Source organism: Ylistrum balloti, unplaced genomic scaffold (genome assembly GCF_031769215.1).
Source record: "Ylistrum balloti isolate Yb309-2 unplaced genomic scaffold, AGI_CSIRO_Ybal_v1 Utg370840, whole genome shotgun sequence".
Taxonomy (NCBI): Eukaryota; Metazoa; Mollusca; class Bivalvia; order Pectinida; family Pectinidae; genus Ylistrum; species Ylistrum balloti.
This window is the reverse complement of record NW_026782484.1, coordinates 898,884-920,918: the sequence shown is the minus strand read 5'-3', so window position 1 is coordinate 920,918 and position 22,035 is coordinate 898,884. Positions and strand designations below refer to the sequence as shown.

At 35.1% G+C, this 22,035-nt stretch overlaps 1 protein-coding gene across 1 annotated transcript; it reads left to right on the top strand.

Annotated features, from left to right (window-relative positions):
• Positions 1-2,759: 2,759 nt before the first annotated feature.
• LOC132558956 (uncharacterized) lies at positions 2,760-8,740 on the top strand. The gene is made up of 4 exons (XM_060223580.1): positions 2,760-2,808; positions 3,225-3,446; positions 4,114-4,196; positions 5,551-8,740. Exons 1-4 carry the CDS (start codon positions 2,760-2,762, stop codon positions 5,575-5,577), a joined length of 381 nt encoding a protein of 126 aa, XP_060079563.1. The 3' UTR covers positions 5,578-8,740.
• Positions 8,741-22,035: the final 13,295 nt, after the last annotated feature.

Below are 22,035 nucleotides of genomic sequence, written 5' to 3'. Positions count from 1 at the left end.
AAGTTATCAAATTTCAGCTTATCTATCAAGCCACAGACTAAGGACAAAGTTATCAAATTTCAGCTTATTTATCAAGCTTCAGACTAAGGACAAAGTTATCAAATTTCAGCTTATTTATCAAGCTTCAGACTAAGGACAAAGTTATCAAATTTCAGCTTATTTATCAAGCCACTGACTAAGGACAAAGGTGATGTAGTCTAAAAGACCACACACCACTGATTTCCACATTTCCTATCAAACCACCAAATTTCGACTTACTTATTCAACCTCAAACTAAGGATAAAGTTATAAACATTCAGTTTTCTATCATGCCCAAGACCAAGGAAAGAAATACCAAATTTCAGGTTACTTATTCAACCACCACCTATGGATAAAGTCATGAAATTTCAACTTTATAATTATACCATTGACTATGGATAAAAGTATGAAATAACAGTTTACTTATCACCCTACTGACTAAGGACAAATTTATCAAATTTCAGCTTACATATCAAACCTACGTCTAAAGATAATTAAACCTGTCTGTACAGATAGCCGGGATCATCCGACAACTCGCCAATTTATGAACTTTGAGATAGCAAATAGGGGAGTGGATGCTATCAGCATCAGTAATATTTCAAACCACACATCTGTTCGTGCGAACATTCTACTATACTTTCAAAGCAGAAATACCCCTACAATTACACCAAGACAATTGTAACTACTCCTCCGCCAGCTTATTCTTGTTCTGCTTCCACTTATAAGTATGGTCTTACTGGACACATAGTAACTGGTGATTTAAGCGTTTTCAAAATGTTAATCCACAATGGTTTTTCATGGAGGGTCCTAAATATCGAGAAAGCCAATCCGTTGATTTGGATATGTATTTCAAGACTTTTATGAATACTGTTGAAAACTTTGCCACAGAATGGGTGAAACAAGAACATGCTGCGTTGGATTGTCTTTCTGTGTGGGTTAAATCCATACGAACCAGCATTCTTAAAAGAAAACAATAGCGAAAACGAAACACTGGTCAGCTTTCCTCGATCCTGTGTTTAATCCAGACTTCAAGATTAACATGACAGGTATGTTATTGTACCTGCAGGTTCAGCGTCCAGTCACTTGATTCTTGTTTGCAGACATCATTACGTGCACATTATTGTATACAAAAAGAACCAGGCTTGCTTGATAACGAAGAATATTATACGTAATGTATTATCTCTAAAGAAGAAATATTAGCCAATCATGAGTCAGTATAACAAAAATTTAAATTTCCTATTAATGATAAGGATCCGGACCACCCCTGTTTATATGGGATTCCTAAACTTCACAAGAAGCCATATCCAACGTTTTATTGCTGGCTCGTCTAGTTGTTCGACCAAACCTTTGTCAAAGCAGCTTACCACTATTCTTAGCACTATCAAATCTAGATTACAATCTTATTGTGATACTTGAGAAGTGGAATTAACATAATGTGAATTTTAAATAACTCCAAAGAATGTTTGACAAATCTCCAACGCCCTCTTCTAAAAAAACATTTCTATTATAAGAACATTTGATTTTTTCAACAATGTACACCATATCCCATACTAAACTGAAAGACCGCCTTCTTAATCTTGTTAGGAGAGTTATTATTTCCAAGAAAGTTGAACAGAATTACAAATATAAATATATGAACACTATACTGAAGAGAAGTCCAAGTGGTTATACTAAATAGTCTAAATAGTGAGGTCGCATTATATACACTATCACAGTGATAGATTAACACAACTACTGTGTTCACTTTCAAATTGATATTATTTCATAATATCAGTGTACATTATGCCCTTCATTCAATACAAAAGTTGAATATGTGATGACTACCATTAACCCATTGCCATAACTGTTCATCACTCTGATTTGTTGTCCATGTGCAGCGAAAAAAAAGTGATAATACATTTTCTGTAATTCATCGTGGATGGTATTTAGAATCTGAATAGCGATATCTTTTCCATTTTGTGGGAGAAGTGCGGTCCTCTGGTCTCTCTGTTTTAGAAAATAGAATAAAACTAGTTCTATCATGAAAGGGTTATAAGAAAGGGGATATTGTAATGGATATTAAGAGCATTGGATATTCCATTTTTTTTTATTTAAGCATCTACCTATTTACATTCGTTAATACCTCATAGCAGACTTTTTTTGTTTAATTAAGTATTGAATACTGCACAGTCGATTTCCATACAATTTAGTCAGGAATGCTCGACCGCCGCAACGTTGAAATTTTATCAATTTTACGTGACATTTTCCGCGATGTATTGCAAATTTATGAAACAACTTTTCACAGATAAAACTCTGATACCAACTTGAATACAGCTACTTCTGTAACAACAGTTGTCTCCATACTTACTTAGGTAGAATTTTAAGAACAGCTCGTTAGTCATATTATAATATAGCGATTATCATTGATTTACGTATTTCTCTCATGATTTACTTTTACTTTTTCATCACTCTTCAGTTTTATCAAATTTAAATTAAGATTGTGTTCTATATGTATAGTATTGTTTACAATAAGGAGTGACGTTGCCAATATAAGATAGCAATCTGTTCATTTTTTTCAATTGCAGCAAATGTTCATGTTTGGAACAAAAGTACACGATTGCTAATACTCTCTTTACTAGGCAGTTTGTGTCAAATGATAACGTAATTAATCATCAAATTGCCCCGGGAACGGCAAGAGCAATTTACATATTATTTTTATCATTTGGACGACACATGTTGACATTTTGCATCCATCCGGCAACATGTATGTACACATAGAACTGCTCCTCGTTCTAACAGGGATTAGCGTTGGTAAGTTTTGTAGAGAACCGGTTAAGCGACTGAAAGGCATGAGTTTAACAAGCATTTAAAAGTTAGAGGTAAAAAATATGTGGTGAAATAACTTTTAATGTATGCAATATTTTGGTACGACTTTGAAGATAGATTAGATTATCAATATTTGAATAATTACAAGAAATTCTTTTTAAAGAAATACTGACAACTGGCAATCGTGAAAGTCTCCCTAAATGTGTATTTCTGTAGGTAAACAACGATCACCAATTTAACTCCCCTGAAACTTCTAAATCATTTGTTAAAGTGAATTTAGTGCATGAGGACCAATTATCGTCATGTGTGTATTCATGACACTTAAACAAGAACAAGTCGCTGAAGCGGGTTTTTTTGGCTTGTTTGTTTTGTTTTGTTTTATTATTATCATTTTCATCTAGTTTCAGCACAGAACCATGGTAGAGTGCGTAACTACGTTAAGATTCCCGCCAACATCAACATCTATTATGGAGATCTGGCCCATGTAAGATATGGTGATGGAGTGATGAGTCCACTGTGCATGCCGTTGGACCGCGACATCATCATAGATATTATGGTATATGATAGAATCACTATTAATCACAACGGGACGTATTACACTGCTGGCAACGGAATGGTATCAGGTAGGCCAAAAAACAAAACAAAAATATCCTTGGTCCCTAATGTTATCATTAGACGTATATTTGATTCGCTTGTCTGTCTGTTAAACAATGGTAGACACCACTTGTGAACTTTAGTTTCCTTGTTCAGATAAGACAAATGTACTGTGCGTTCTTTTTCATTACGTGTGATTTGATATAAAACAATTTATGAGATTTTTGGGTTAGTATACCTGCTTATATAGTTTCAAAACCACTTTGATTTTTCTCAGTTAACTCTGCGGTCAATCTCTACCAGTCAAATGCAATGTTATTTAGTGAACGAAAATGCACTCTGGGAGATGTAGCTCTCTAGTTTCAACAATTAAGGCCCTCCGCATCACTATATATATATATATCAATTTCCTTAGTAAACACGACACTTTACGGTGTCTTTTTCGTCTGGTCAATTGTACACATTGTGACTTCCATTTATCAAAATTCAAACAAAAGATAATAATTTTAATGATGGATTATAATAAGGACAAATGTACCAAGTTTGGGTACACAGTTTGATGGAATCTCTCTCAACTGGATAACGACTTCTGACATATAAAATATGAATTCTTATTTGTCAAATCATACTAACGATACAAATATTTGTAAACAAAGTTTGGTTTTTGTTGACAATCAATTCAATGTTTTATTTCAGGAGTTGGAGTAGACTTCCAGGAGATTTCAGACTCCAATCGTTCCTTCCGTACTATTCTTCGGCTTGTATTTCCAAACGATAAGGTAAGAATTTTCAATATTAGAAATTCTAATCCATATTGTGTGCGCAAATGTTATCACAATGCCAGAATGTACATTGTAAACATTCAAATCTGTATCAGTAAAAAAAACTGTCGAATCGCATTACCTTTGTTATACTTCTACTACTGAAGTTAGTATTACTCTCTCAATACTTCTACTACTGAAGTCATTATTACTCTCTCAATACTTCTACTACTGAAGTCAGTATTACTCTCTCAATACTTCTACTACTGAAGTCAGTATTACTCTCCCAATACTTCTACTACTGAAGTTAGTATTACTCTCTCAATACTTCTACTACTGAAGTCAGTATTACTCTCTCAATACTTCTACTACTGAAGTCAGTATTACTCTCTCAATACTTCTACTACTGAACTCAGTATTACTCTCTCAATACTTCTACTACTGAAGTCAGTATTACTCTCTCAATACTTCTACTACTGAAGTCAGTATTACTCTCTCAATACTTCTACTACTGAAGTCAGTATTACTCTCTCAATACTTCTACTACTGAAGTCAGTATTACTCTCTCCTTACTTCTTCTACTGAAGTCAGTATTACTCTCTCCATACTTCTACTACTGAAGTCAGTATTACTCTCTCCTTACTTCTACTACTGAAGTCAGTATTACTCTCTCAATACTTCTACTACTGAAGTCAGTATTACTCTCTCCTTACTTCTTCTACTGAAGTCAGTATTACTCTCTCCATACTTCTACTACTGAAGTTAGTATTACTCTCTCCATATGTATATATGCATTTATTTTTATAAGATTTTGTTTCAATATGAATGATAACCAGTAGATATGTATATATGTTCCACTCCATGGTATTTCAACTATATAAACTTAACTGCTGTTGTTGCGCAATATCACTTCATACTGCCAACTTTAACAGTAATGGAAACGAATTGATGTTACCTCCCCTTGCACAGTTTGAGTACGAGATTACGTTTGCCTAAGTTTTTAATGTTTATGAATCAAACATTGAAATATGTATTCTCCGTTATCCGTATTAAACTTTGTTAGTACATTGAATATTCTGGTGTGTGTTCTTTTAATTTTTAAGCGGAAGCATACGGTAAGTCTGCTAACAGGTCTCTAAACAATTACGGCGGAAATTTTTGATTTTTTTATTAATTAAGTGAAACTGGATCATAAATCACAAGTGATAAATATAAGCATTGAACTGCTTTCAATTGGCATTCATGGGTTATGAATGCCAACTGGACAAAGGCAAATTTAATGAAGCGCGCTAGCCAATCGAAAGCAGTTCAATGCTTAAATGTGTCTTTTAACTATGACATATATTAAGATGGCGTTAATCATATTTTTCAGGAACTCGTGCAGTATTTCCCATTTTGATCTGCTGACGTCATTCTACTGCTATGTTAAAGAAGACAGTTGTCTCTCAATTTGATCCAATATTTGCATAATGCGATTAAAAAACAAATAAATATTGTCATAATTTCATGAGTATTATATCGCTGCACCATATATAACTACATCTGATCAAAAAACAGGTACATGTAAATACAAATACCTATGGTCATATACACCATAAATACATCACAAAACGGCTCTTTTGTGTCATAAATATAATAACATACATGCATCAGTGACAGAATCGTAGTAATATGCTACTACGCAGTGTTCGTAAACAAGAAACGTGATTAATTTCAGAAACAGCCACAACGTTAGATATACAGAGTTTAAACACGTGGTATATACCAGCTGATCTCTGAAGATGTAAACCTGACTCTAGAGCTCTACAAATAAAGTATATTAAAACAACAAAGCGTACGTCTGGATCACAGTAGGCAAGCGTACGTCTAAGTAACCGTCTTATTGATTTATGTAAAGCTTGTTGTTTACGTATTTTCAATGGAAGAGATACAAATAATTTCTTCAATGACTTCACATACTGCGGTCATAATGGAATGAGTGTTATTGACTATTTGATTTTGAATCCATCTTTATTTTCATTAGTTTGCCAGTTTATTGTTGGAAATTTCAATGTATTATCTGACCACACCCCCTTACACGTGCAACTGTTTACTCGGTTACCTGTATCGAGTGATTTTGATGCAAACAGGGCACACATGAATACCGATTCAGGTAGTGAGCAGTCTCCCTACCGAGTGAAAGAGGATGGTATGGAGCAATTTTTATCGGAACTTGTAGCACATCGTAAGGATATTGATAAATCTGTTTGTTCCCCTAATGAGATTACTGAGAATAGCATAGACGAATGTGAATAAATTTACAGAAATCCGAACACAAGCCATGCACCCTTTTCTTGTTACAGGTAACACACGTGTGGCGTGTGATCGTGTAGGTGCAGTAGGGCGTGACAATATAAATAAACAAGGAAGGCGTGTCGTAGGCACACTATTGCAGGAAGACAAACTATCGTTTGACCCTGAATTAAAAAATGTTTTGCATAAGTATAAAAATGTTTTGAATGTATTCAATAGTTGTAAATCAAATGAGAATCATACTAATTTGATTGCTAAGAAAAAGATTTATAAATTTCTAGAGAACAATAAGAAAAGAATGTATTTGATATATGAAGGGAATATGTTGGAGTATCTTAGAAAATATAATCCCAAGCATTTTTTATAAGAAATTTGCTTCACCTAAGCTGGACCTCAGATTAGTATGGATAATTTATATTTGCATTTTAAAAATTTGTCATCAGAGGCTGTTAACACTTCAGAGGCAGTGGTGTAGATGTTAATAATATTAATGATGACTCTATTCCAAATTATGATGAGTTAGATTGTCCAATTACATTGAATGAAATTTCTGCAGCTATTTGTAAACTGAAGTGTGGAAAGTCTCATGGCCTAGATGGGATTTTAAATGAATGTCTCCTGGTGGGTAAAGATATACTGCTACCACCTTTTCATGTATTATTTAATACAATTCTGAATTCGGGATTTTTTCCAACAGAATGGTCGCAGGCAGTGATTACTCCTGTACATAAGAAAGGTGTCAAGGCTGACCCTAATAATTTCAGAGGGATTAGTTTATTAGGTTGCCTTGGAAAGTTATTTACATCTATATTGAGTATTAGGTTGGTTAAATGGTCAGAATCTTGTGAAATTATTACTGATGCGCACTTTGGTTTTCGTCCAGGGCTTAGCACAGTTGATGCTGTATTTGCCTTACATTCTATAATAACAAAGTCTTTCAGTGAAAATAAACGCCTTCACTGCTGTTTTGTAGATTTGAGGAAGGCATTCGACTGTGTTGACTGGATAAATTTATGTTATAAACTATCTAAGTTAGTAATAAAGGGTAAATTTATGTGTGTCATTAAGTCAATATATAAAAATGTGAGGTCTTGTTTGAAATTTAATGGCCGCATATCAGACTTTTTTGCTAATGACATCGGTTTGATGCAAGGGGAAATTTTGTCCCCAATTCTATTTTCTATGTATGTAAATGATTTTGAATCTTATTTTATCTCAAATTGTAGTAACCAATATAACTTTGGTGAATTAAGTCTTTTTCTTATGTTATATGCAGATGATTAAGTTCTGTTCTCTAAGACTGTTGAGGGTTTACAGGAACTACTAGACAATCTTGCTAGCTATACTGAGCAATGGAAGCTATCTGTTAATATAGCTAAGACAAAAATTGTTGTTTTTCGAAAAAGTGGGAAAATTCGCAACAATGAAGTTTGGTCATATAAATGTAATCCAGTTGATTGTGTCGATCAGTTCTCGTACCTGGGTGTGTTATTCAAATACAATAATAAGTTTAATATTATTCAGAAACATTTATCTGAGCAAGGTCTTAAAGCAATGTTTGCTTTGTTGTCGAAATGTTCTACTCTAAATCTTAACTGTACAACTTTGTTAAGTTTGTTTGACACATATATAAGTAGTATATTGTTCTATGCATGTGAAGTATGGGGATCCATAAAGGCACTAGATATAGAGAAAATTCACTTAAGTTTTTGTAAGAAAGTTTTTAAAGTAAAATAAAAAGCATGCAATGTCATGGTTTATTGTGAACTTGAGCGTCTGTCATTAGAGTACATGAGAAAATATAGAATTATCGAGTATTGGTTTAAGTTGCTTGATATCAAAAATTGTATTTTGAATTGTGCATATGAATTTTTACGAGATATAACCACAGGTACCTGTTTTAATTGGTTACATTATTTAAAAGATGAATTGTTTTCCTTAGGTTTTGGTGATGTTTGGTTAGCCCAATCTCCATTCAATATTAATTTCATTTTACCTCTTATTCGTCAAAGAATTATTTATCAAGGCCAACAACACTTAAGAGGCCTGCTAGAAGCTTCATCCAAATGTTTCCTTTATAAACACCTGGTAGACAATTTATCCATACAGTTTTACTTAACAAGATATATTCCTAAGAAATTAAGAATAAATTTAACAAAATTACGTCTGTCTGCACATTCCTTAGCGATCGAGACAAGCAGATACCGAAATATTGCTCGATCCCAGGGATATTGTATATCATGTAATTCAAATAAAGAAGTTGAAGATGAGTATCATTTTGTTTTAAAATGTCAGTCATATCAAAATTTAAGAACACTATATATAAAGAAATATTATTGAAAAAGACCATCAATGTTTAAGATTTTACAATTATTAAGTACTAGGAATACAAAAGAACTGTGCCAGCTTGGTTAATACATTGTTGAAGCTAACAAGTTAAGAAATCTATGTTTTCATCTTTCATATTAATAATATACTAAACAAAAAAAAGAAAGGTAACACTACTTTATTCTGTGATTAATTAATTAACCCCTTCATAAATCCTTACCAATCATGTACGAATAAAGTAATTGATCAATTCTGATAAAACTGCAGTCATGGTTCATTATAAAACTTTGAGTTCAGTTGATTTTATTCGACTGTAAAGGACGTTGGGGTCAATTTCAAAGGTAACACCATTAGTAACGGGTATGGCCACCGTTTGCAAAGTAAAAATCATTGCAGCGTCGTCGCATGAGAGATGTTGTTCCATTCAGCGATCAAGGCTTGGGCCAGCTTCTGCAAGTTTGACGGCTGATTTTGACGTTCTCTCACGCGTCGCCCAAGAACGTCCCAGACATGCTCAATCGGTGATAAATCAGGTGATTTAGATGGCCAATCTAACACCTGTACGTTATTCTGCTGCAAGAAAGTTCTGCTGACGCGACAGGTGTGCGCTGGTGCGTTGTCCTTTTGAAAAATGGCGCCAACGCCATGGCGTCTTAAGAATGGCAGAACCACTGGTCTTTAAATTTCGTCCCGATATCGAATGCCGGTTGAATTGCCATTTAACACAACAAGCCTGGTACGAGTCCCCCCATAAATACCATCCAAAACCATTACACTTCCGCCGCCAAAGCGGTCCCGTTCTGCGACGCAGCAGTTCGCAAAACGCTCCCCTCGTCGCTTCCACACTCTGCGCCTTTCGTCACCGTGTTGCAAACAAAACCTGGACTCATCTGAAAACAGAACATTGTTCCATTGTCGTAAGGCCCAACGACGGTGAACATGGGTCCAGTTACGCCGATTATTACGGTGACGTCGCAACAAATTGGGTCCAGTGTAGGGACACCGCACTTTCAATTGGTAGGTCCTCAACCTGTTGCGGACTGTTTTGGGAGACACACGACGCCCAAACAATGTCCTTGTAGTCTCTACTGCGGTTACGAATCGATTGCGCAAGTGTATCAATCGTATACGACGGTCATCCCTGGCAGCCGTTTTACGGGGTCGGCCGCTTCGAGGACGATCGGATGTTGACCCAGTTTGGTTTAAACGACTTACCAACTGGCAAATTGTCTTAACACTGCAACCAAAATGCCGTGCAACTCGACGGCGAGACTCCCCAGCCAGGATCATGCCTACAGCCCTTTCTCTCTGTACTTGTGACAGCCGGGGCATAATGATAAAGTTGATAGATAGCAAGATTCGGTGATTTTTAAGTCCTAAGGAACAGTTGTCAGTTTGAATGTTTATGAAATTCAAGCGAAGATACAAGTTAGTCGCAAAAAAACCTCGTACAGCTCTTTCGCTAATACAGACTTTCACGCTTGAATGATTTTGGTAACCCCCTTGGATTTTGTAATGTAAAACATTACCATTTTCTAATATTGCACAAACGTCATTTTGTTTTCACTCATTTACAGGTATTCGCCAAGGAAACGTGTTAACCTTTCTTTTTTTGTTAAGTATATACTACTCTTTCTCCACTGTAGCACTGTGTGTCGTGCCAATATTCATGATTTGTATGTATATGCATTGTACTGATGGGCCGGAAGGCCAAAAGTCAATAAAATAAATGAAAGATCATAACAGGCAAGCGTACGTCTAGATCATAACAGGCAACAGTACGTCTAGATCATAACGGGCAAGCGTACATCTGGATCAAAGTAGGCAAGCGTACGTCTAGATCATAACAGGCAACAGTACGTCTGTTTATAGCTGGCAAGCGTACGCCTGGATTATAGCTGACAAGCGTACGTCTAGATCATAACAAGCAAGCGTACGTCTAGATCATAACAAGCCAGCGTACGTCTAGATCATAACAAGCAAGCGAACGTCTAGATCATAACAGGCACCAGTACGTCTAGATCATAACAGGCAAGAGTACGTCTAGATTATAACAGGCAAACGTACATCTAGATCATAACAGGCAACAGTACGTCTAGATCATAACAGGCAACAGTACGTTTGTTTAGAGCTGGCAAGCGTACGCCTGGATTATAGCTGACAAGCGTACGTCTAGATCATAACAAGCAAGCGTACGTCTAGATCATAACAAGAAAGCGTACGTCTAGATCATAACAGGCAACAGTACGTCTAGATCATAACAGGCAACATTACGTCTAGATCATAACAGGCAACAGTACGTCTAGATCATAACAGGCAACAGTAAGTCTGTTTAGAGCTGGCAAGCGTACGCCTGGATTATAGCTGACAAGCGTACGTTTAGATCATAACAAGCAAGCTTACGTCTAGATCATAACAGGCAATCGTACGTCTAGATCATAACAGGCAAGAGTACGTCTAGATCATAACAGGCAAGCGTACGTCTAGATTATAACAGACAAGCGTACGTCTAGATCATAACAGGCAAGCGTACGTCTAGATCATAACAGGCAAGCGTACATCTGGATCATAGTTGGCAAGCGTACGTCTAGATCATAACAGGCAACAGTACGTCTAGATCATAACAGGCAAGAGTACGTCTAGATCATAACAAGCCAGCGTACGTCTAGATTCTAACAGGCAAGAGTACGTCTAGATCATAACAGGCAAGCATACGTCTAGATCATAACAGGCAAGAGTACGTCTAGATCATAACAGGCAAGCGTACGTCTAGATCATAACAGGCAAGAGTACGTCTAGATCATAACAGGCAAGCGATAGTACTATCTATATTATATCGTTGGTACATGTTTTGTATACAATTTGTTTATTGCTGGAATATTATATACAATATATAACATAAAGATAACAGATACGCCTGCGAATCCCTGAAGTTGTAGTCTGTCTATCTGTATGTCCGTCTGTCTGGGTGTCTGTCAGTCTGTCTATGTACAGCGTATCCACAAACATGTCAACCCGCTTTATATACCATCTAGTAACGTTAACATTTCCTACTATGCACACGTGAATTATAAATAGCCGTTTCGTCATGGTTTCGAAATTGAAAATATTGCAAGCTTCTCTTACAAAGATAGGTTGTTCCAAAAATAATACAAGGCCGATTTTAACTTGTAAACTTACTTAATTGTACATGTACCTTAAACGAAATGCGGAAGGTCATATGAACAATTTACAACATAATATTTTATCAATAAATAAACGAATGAATAAATAAAACAAATCACAATTAAACATATATGTATTATTAATGATTATAGTAAATGGAGTATTTTTAAGGACAGAAGTAGTGATCGTGGTTTAATGAAACAGGGTTTTACTTTCATTAATCGAGAAATTAAGTATATCAGTTACTCCGACTCAGACGTCTTGTCCATTCACTGAAAAAGTAAACGACTTGTTTCTATTCGTCTATACCAGGCGTTGAGTAAACAGATAAAAACAAGGTGTCGATTTAAAGTCGTTTAGCACCATCCTTAGTGTAAAGACAGATAACATTAACAGGTGTCTATTGTACACAGTTTCTTAACACGACCAGCACGATGAAGGTTATCCTGTGTGTGGCTCTCTTATCTCTAATGGCAGGTAAAGAATGAAATAGTATTCAGTGTCACTTACAAATCATATTTATTGGATATACTAAAACTATCATAAATCTCCATCTAATATGTCATGTTAAGTATTCAGGCAAATTTAAAATACATTTTTAAAGAAATTCCTCACTTGATAGGATATCTCAGTCATTTACTATAAATTGGTTATTATGCTGAACTTCATGAGGTTTTTTTCATTTGATATTAAAATCACAGCTACCTGTAACAGGAAACCAGTCAAGTCCACAATACGTTATCACAGTGTCCAGCAAAGACCTTGACCATCGATCAAGCGATCGCGTTGTGTACCATATCATTAGTAGTTTACTTAGTATCGTTTAGAGAATTTTTCTGGTGTTGACCTGGAATTGTGTCGTCGATCATGCAGAAAATAGATATTCTCCAATATATTTGGTCGTATTCGCTGTTTTTAAACATTGTAATCAAATAGCACATCTCCTCCACATCCAGTTACTTACTTTTTTCTCAATTTTTTCTCAAACCTCTCCTTGTTTAAAAAAAGTAGGTCATTGACTTTACTGTCCGTGAAGGTGGAAATGGATAAGATAAGGCAACGGGAGCTTCGGAGAGCAGTTAGTAGAAACATGATCTGAATTAAACAGAATGCTTGGAAACAAGGGGTTCAGAACAAGAAAGCATTTGGGGTGTCATCGAACCTGTAGCTTCTGAAAGGAACGTTTTGTTGAGAGCCTCTCTTTTCTAGGATTCTATTGATCAAGGATGACAATCCTGTTCCACTTAGCAATTTTAAAATCTTATCCCACTTTATACCTTACCACAATATGCCATCGGCTAAATGTGTTGTATTTCCAAATCTCTTGGTATATTTACACAGCCTTTATATGTTTATGGGTAGCATATAGCTGTGTATCTTTTCATTTGATTTTTCTTTATTTTATCGATATTATTGGCTCATGTGTATTTGAAAACGAAAAAGACTATATTTCCTGTTTAATATAATGAGTATTCATCTTTTCGTTATCAGAAGAAGTCATTTAAATGAAGATCAAATTAATTTGATTCAAATCTTAATTATTTTAAATGATCCAAACGGATAACGAATGGTCGGGCATCACACCATGCAATGTGAGGACCATACAAGCAGCCCCAATATGTCTATTTAACGAAACATTGTGACAATCCGAGTGACAATGTACGAGGATTAGAATAAGTGGTTTGGCGTAGATTACATCGAAAGCTAGCTTTGAATTAACACGGGTTTAATTGTGACTTCTTGTTCTTTTCGATATACACTGGGATGAGGTAGATCGAAAGTAAACAGGAACGTATAGGTTTTACATTTGTTGGAATGCATCTTGAACAGATTTCATAACGTCATCGGTAGGGAAAAAACCCGCAAATTTTGTCATTTTTGCAAGGTATATAATGTTGCGATTAATATTTCAATAATAACTCTTATTATGCGAGTTAAAGCCGAACTATTTCAGATATAAAAGAAAGAAAAAAAAAACAAACATGGCAACATAATCATAATTCAAACTCAAATTCCATAAACCTAGGGCAAAATATGAACAAAAGAAAGATTTACACGGACACTCCTGAAAAAGTACAAGGAGAATAAGACCAAGTGTTCCGGAAGAGTAAGCATCATCTGCTTCAACAACGGCACCCGTCTAGTAAACCTAGGTCAATCCAAGTAAGTAATGTCACGTTCTCAAAAGAGAGAGAAATGTGGTCAGCATTATAGGGGCGAGAAACTGTATATTTCCACGGACTGTGTGTAATTAATTATATTATGGTTTGTTTTACTGTGGAACATTTCCGACATCACGAGATTTTCGCAGTACAATTGTTGTTCATAGATACACTTCATTGGTATGATTGTACAATAGACACACAGGTGAAAATACATTTTAATACAAAGAGTTAGATGCTGTAGAGCCAAACAAGGAATTTAACTGCATTATACAGCTATTTCGTCCTACTAAGACTCGTCCGTGATGCTAAGGGTCTGAATTTTAACGCCTATGGTATGAGTGGAAAAAACAATAGTGATTGAAAGAAAAGACAAAATCTCGATGGTGAGATATATAAGCTCATAATGCAATAAATTTTGCAATTTTCATATACCTGATCATTTTAGAACAACGGTAAGTACATGTATATATTCTGAACTGTGTCACTATTCGAATGAATTAAAACGTGGCAGGTAGGTTACGGCAAATCTTCGGGACTTAAGCCCTTCTAGTGGTATCTATCACCCACGATCTTGAAGATTTCACAAAAGGTACACGATTACAACTTAGTAAACAAAAACCGACGAAACGACTTCATTTTATGATGTTACCAGAGGGTGTAGTTATTTCATATATATAGAGGATATTTAAAGAAAATGTAATGGTTCCCCTTAAATATTATATATATTTCATTCGTATGACAGAATATGTCTTTAGTTATCACTCGTCCGAAAAATATATGTATACTCTGTCGTACTATGAAATGTTTATAATATACTGAATCGGAAGTAATCAGATTTTCTTTTTACTGCACTTTTAAAGGAAAAGCAAATGAAAAAAGGGCGATTTAAATATAAATTAAATTTTGAATATGCAACTTAACGATGTATAATAGAACACTTTATGTTGTTATCTGGTCAGAATCGATCACAAAACCGTTATATATGTATATATTTATGAGTGTGTGTATGTGAATTATTTGATGGAAATTAACTTAGTCAACAGACGCTTCATTTGCGTTCGAACAGAAATATCCGCGAATTTCATTGTAGTGATCAGACGGCAAAGAAAGCTCGGGTATTAAGGTTGAGACACATTTTTATCCTATTAAAACTTTTCTTTCTTCAGATAAAAACATGTATAGATTAGTTCTGTATATGACTGTTGAAATGGTGTTATCTTTACATGTTCTAGTGGTGTCATATGGGGCCCCTGAGCGGCGGGGCATGTGCTTGACTTTTTGTGGACCATACGGGGTGCAATGTCCAGACGGTTACATCTGTAAAGGAAATGGTTGTGGACACCAATGTTACCGAGCACCAGATTATGTGCAGCCTACAGGTTCGTTAATTCTGTTTCTGAGGGTTTATAACTTATAGAGAGTGAACTCGTGACATCATATATCACATATATGTTTATAAGGAGTGAACATACTTATATAGAGTGAACTCGTTACATCATATATGACCAGCTTGTTTATAACGAGACAATAAACCAAATTCCTATTGTTTTATCAATTCTATCGTAACACTAAAACCAGTTCACGGTTTTCTAGTAAATAAATCTTCTGCAAACTAAATCAAATAACAACACATAGAAATCAATTCACTTAAGGACTGAATCTTACTTATGTCGATTTCATGTCCTTACCGTAACATCCAAAACAATCACAATCATTTGTATAATTATTGACGGTCGGGCCTATAAAGCTCTATTCTACACTTACTATTGTTCCATGTAATACACGGTAGATGGTTGCTTGTGTGCGGTCCAATCCTGTTCCGTAGACTGTCCTCTCGCGTTTGAAATATCTTAATATTTAACTGATAATTGTTCGTGTGCAGGCTGTGTGGTCTAATCCTGTTCCGTAGAATGTCCTCTCGCGTTTGAAATATCTTAATACTTACCTGATGATTGTTTGTGTGCAGGCTGTGTGGTCTAATCCTGTTCCGTAGACTGTCCTCTTGCGTTTGAAATATCTTAATATTTAACTGATAATTGTTCGTGTGCAGGCTGTGTGGTCTAATCCTGTTCCGTAGAATGTCCTCTCGCGTTTGAAATATCTTAATATTTAACTGATAATTGTTCGTGTGCAGGCTGTGTGGTCTAATCCTGTTCCGTAGAATGTCCTCTCGCGTTTGAAATATCTTAATACTTACCTAATGATTGTTTGTGTGCAGGCTGTGTGGTCCAATCCTGTTCCGTAGAATGTCCTCTCGGGTTTAAACAGACATCTAGTGGCTGCGACACATGTCAGTGTGATTACACTGCACTGCAAACAATAATTGTGTAAATGTCTGACGTAGAGCGCCAGCCTAATGGAAATCCAGGTATAACTATCATGTAATTTAAATTCTGCATGCATAATATAGTAACAAAAGATAAAGGTATTCATTGCACATACGTCAGCCAACCTCTCAAATGTCATGGTTATACAGATTTCGTTAGACAGGTTTCGAATGCAACTCCAGTCTTCGTTTATGAGAGATTTGAAAAATTGTTTACGATTTGGAATTATTCCGTATAATTAAAATTCAACAATTTACTTGAATTTATTAAATATCTTTAAATCCATCCTGAATTAGTCCCCACTTCACGTGCATTCATAAAAATAGTTCATAGATATCATTATCCACTGAAAATATATAATACATGCGTACGTCTAATAATTGTGCCGCAATATGATATATTCAAGTCAGGTTTAAAATATTACCTCCAAACTGTCTTAATTCGATACTAGAAACCATCAACGCTTCACAATACTGAAGTGATACATTTTTAATAAACTGTTTATTCTCAATGTGTGTACATAGAATTTTTTAACATTATCTTCTTTCTTTTACAGATGACCGTTAATTCTTGTGTTCAATGGAAAGACACACTCTACTAATAAAGTATATTTAAAAGAACGTAGATGTTGTGTACGTCTATAGGATCCGGGCGAAATATGAGGTATCATGTAATTTTATAAGATCAAATGTACATGCATCTGACAGAAAACGGAAATAACTATATGAATATTAAGAACTGTGAACTAACTTATTTAGCGTGCAATTCACATTCGCGAACTTGGCGACCGAAACAACTTTGCTTAAGCTGATCTCGCGAATAAAGACAAATATAATTAATGAACAATGATGACGTAAAATTGTAAAATTTAGTTCAGTTCGGAAAGCAAGAAAGTTAGTAGCCATGAAATAAAGTTTTAGTTTCGCTCTAAAAGCAATCTTACCGCATCTACTTTAGATGTAGTCTTAAATCATGACAGATTACTATCAACGTTTTTTTTAAACAAAGCATGCTATATAGGTGATACATTTGGCTCTGGCTGATGAACAGTTTGCATAACAGTTATAATTAGAATTGGACTAAAACATGCATGACTGATATCACTGTCTACCTCAACAGAAAATATACTAATTTCATTCAAAACTACATGTTTGAACTCATGAATCATGTGACGCAGTGAAGATAATTATGTATGAAAATTTCAACAGACATGTTCCCTCATCTTCTACTGTTTTACATTCATTTTCACCTACATTGAATTCTAATTTTCCATCATCGCCAAGATCCCAGATTTTAAAAGTTTAGGTCCCTATCATCATTGATGAGTCTTTAAAGGACAAGATATATGTATGATACAGCTTAATCCCTCTACTTTGTCTATTATTATATTTGTATTGAAATTTGTTTTGTACAATTTTCAAATGCATCTATTATCATAACTTATATATCATAACTTCCGACGTCATCGTCATTAAATCTTAATATCTGACCAAAATCTTGATCAACTAAAATAACTAATGTCATGTTCTCATAAGAGAACAAGGTGTACAGCAACGGAACCAACAGTTATACATTAACTAGCATGAAACACGTCTAGTTTTATATCGCACAAAGAAATGGAATTTTTCTCAAAGATGCTTCTGAACATACACACAAGTTTGTCTAAACACACATGTAGTACCAATTCGTAGAAAAAGTTGTAATAGACGGACACCGAATGATAGACATCATTCATCGGTGTTAGGGCAAATTATAACGTGTAGGACATGTACATTTAACCCCCGAATGATATTTTGTCCTTTTGGGGCAAACGATAATTCTTTAAATGCAAGCATAGCAATGCATAATAAGCATTATCTAATCATTTATTTTTACTATAAATGACATATCAAGACAATAGAGGGCTGCAGTGAATCATCCTTCTGGATCTTAGATAACACTAATGTGACACACATAACTGACAGGTGTATCATGACACAGTGACCTCGACCTAAACATTTGAAACTTACATGATGAGCTAGCAGACTTATCAGCAGTTCTTTTGTGTCTTTGGTATGGTGATTAAGAGTTCTTTTCTTAGTTTGAAGCATAATATTCAAAGATCTACCAAACAAATTGTTTTGAAGAAGGCAATGATTAAGAATCCATAGGTACTGTTTGAACACAGTACTTGTCCTTGTGTCTGAAAATACAATCGAAACATTAAAAAAGTAGCTAACAATCATGACAATTTAATAGTTACAAGTAAATGGAAAATTTCAGATTAAAAACTAAACCTATTTTAAACAAAATAAGAGGGATCTTGGTACCACTATGGAACTTTTTCCATCTTTTTTCTTCTTTCCTTTTATCTTCTCTTAAATATGAAACTTGAGAATTCCACTCAAGAATTACATTGTAGCAATAAAAATGTTCAAGTGACGTACAACAAATGATTGCTCGTCAGTATTTTGTTTTTCTGACAGTCCTAAAATCAAAGGAGCACAACATGGGACCTTTGAAAATCTACGAATAAACTTTTAGATAGATCCATTTAGTTTACTTCTTAAGAAACAGAGACAGCAAATATTCATGGCCAAAATCCAAAATGGCCACCTGACGGCCAGTTTGTTTTTCATAACATATTCAAAATTGAAAGGGCACAAAAGACCAAGGAAAACGTAATATGAAGTTTAAGATAGATCCATCTTGTACTTTACAAGAATTAGCGATAACAGATTTCCTTAGTCACAATCCTGTCGGCCATATTGTTTTCTTTCGGATTTGTTCGGAAATAGGACAATGCACAACGAGGAGACAATGGGTCCATACATATGGATCCATCCAGATCTTCTCCAGAAATAGCGATAACAAACTATTACTGTCAAACTCCAACATAGCTGCTTTTCGGTCATGTTGATCAGTCCAACAATCGAACATTGCACACTTAAGAACTAAAGGGAACCTACATATGATATTGGCAAAAGATACATCCAGTGTTTCTCAAGAAATAACGATAACAACCATTGTTAAAGAACAGACATACGGACAACGGACTATGGACCACGGACGCATGGCAATTTGAACAGCCCAACATCAACAAGTTAGTAGGCTAGTAAATGCGTGTGAAACTAATCACTCAGAGTCCCGGAGGCCACATTGGCGGCTACGTTTTTTCATTTTTCCTCATGGGCCCCTGAACACCTCTTTCTGTCAGGAGAGGGACTGCCCGCAACCCCTTTCCACGCTTCACACGTCGGCCGAGACGCTTTGTCTTCGATATTGATCCCCTTGTTCACAAAAGAAGAAAAACGCGTTCAAAAAGCTATCAATTATAACCCAAATACATCTTAAGGACACCATACATTTGGGCTACCATATGTCTTTATAAATATCTTTGTAAATTCTTATCGATGAATCTTATTACGTCGTCACTGAAAAAGTATTATATTCTGGGGTTTTAATCCATAAGCTACAACCTCGCCTTTATCGATAGGTTTCTAACTAAATCTCACCTTAAAACTAACCAACCATTCCTTACTTTTTTGTTTTTGCAGTAGTGGTTAATTAAACTGTAGCATGTCTACATCCCCTTCTTACGGCTTTAATGTACTGACTTACAGTGTTCGGTATTCATAACTCTGTTCTCGCGATTTCTGTGATTGGTGTGAAATCATGATGAAAATATAACGCATGGTTCCGTGTGATGTATTTGTTGATAAATACAACAGGCTATGTTTGGTCGGTAATCGTAATTTTATTGGTGTTATTAACTTAGATATGTTCAAACACATAAAAAACGCATTTACAGTTACGTAAACTTGAATTTACAATGAAATATGTAATAATAAGCATTATGGTATGATAGGGTCTACATCGTACTTATACAGCGTAATTTGATCTCTACATCTCTATTATGTTATGTAACAAGGCACACATTGATACCTGCAACTAACCAACATACAGATATTACAGGACTATCATATATTCATACGTACTTAATTTATCGTGGACATGGATACCTTATAAACTGTTTTGTGCATTCATTTTAACTCTCCCCGAAAATTTTCGGGGGAGAATACAATCGTCCGTCCTTTCCTGTCCGGAGCAGAACTTTTCCCACAGTTAAGCAATGATCACGTGGTGTTTACATTGGTCATGATGAGAGAATGTGCAGTGTTTCAAGATCAGAGCCTGAACACTTCCTTAATTAAATAATTATTGCCCCATGTTAAAAACTTGTGTTCAATTAAGTTTTTTTTCAGGGAGCATTCATCAGTTACACTGATACTCTTGTTGGATATGTTGTGAGATATTCTCACTATCGATAGTATAATTTTGTCATCTTTTCCACAGATATTTTTAATCTTAACTCAATCATACCTTCCTCGTTTAAACTATAAGTCATCTGTTCCCCGATAAGAACATGTAATAGTTCTTGATCCGGAAGGGAATGTAAATACCCATTTCCTAAAATATCAGTATTGCTAAAAGTTGTTTAAAATTCAGTATGATTACATTCTAATACAATGAGGATCGAAATTACCTGATGTACAATACCATATCTTTGACACGGCTCTCTGCGTTCACTTGTATAAGAACATACAATTTCTCTCATATCAATTGTCTATACTCGGGAAATTCCATTCCAAGTTTCTACAACGGGTTTGGAACAAAAAGATGGCACTGATGTAATACACGTTTGTGATCGTAAATAAGATAAATGTCGTGCACAATTTTAAATATTAAAACACATAATTTGCATCATAGATCCTCCCCACTATTTAATGAAAAGTGAGTGAAAATGTCCATCATAACTATTTCAATCTCTTTTTTTATCTTTTGATGTGATGGAAAATTGTCCTTTATTGGTCTTCATGCTTTCTACCTGTCACCAAAATGGGTTTGTCAGAATATAGGATGATTAATACATTCTCAAGTAATGCCAGGCTCATTAATTAACAAATGCATGTTATATAAGATTACGTTTCAGTAACAACAAACAAGAATTCATTTATGTAAGTCTGTCGACATAAAAGAGGGGTTTCAAACGTGTTGTGATTTAAAGCTGTGTATAATAAGCATTGTACTCGTGATAGAGACTTACCCTATATCACAAATTGGTCAGTACCACGATGACAATACATAGTTAGCACCACGATGACAATACATAGTTAGCACCACGATAACAATACATAGTCAGTACCACGATGACAATACATAGTTAGCACCACGATAACAATACATAGTCAGTACCACGATGACAATACATAGTTAGCACCACGATAACAATACATAGTCAGTACCACGATGACAATACATAGTTAGCACCACGATAACAATACATAGTCAGTACCACGATGACAATACATAGTGAGCACCACGATAACAATACATAGTCAGTACCACGATGACAATACATATTTCTTAAATCTGTATAAGAAAAGTTTCGGTTGTATTACAAAACACTTTTAATTATTATTCTAAATTACGTTTACCTAGTGTATTACATGTTAAGGCAGTATGGTGTCATTAATGCTTTTGTTTAATGAAAAACCTGCAATGTTTAGTCTGTCAGTCTATTTCTGCGATAACGATATT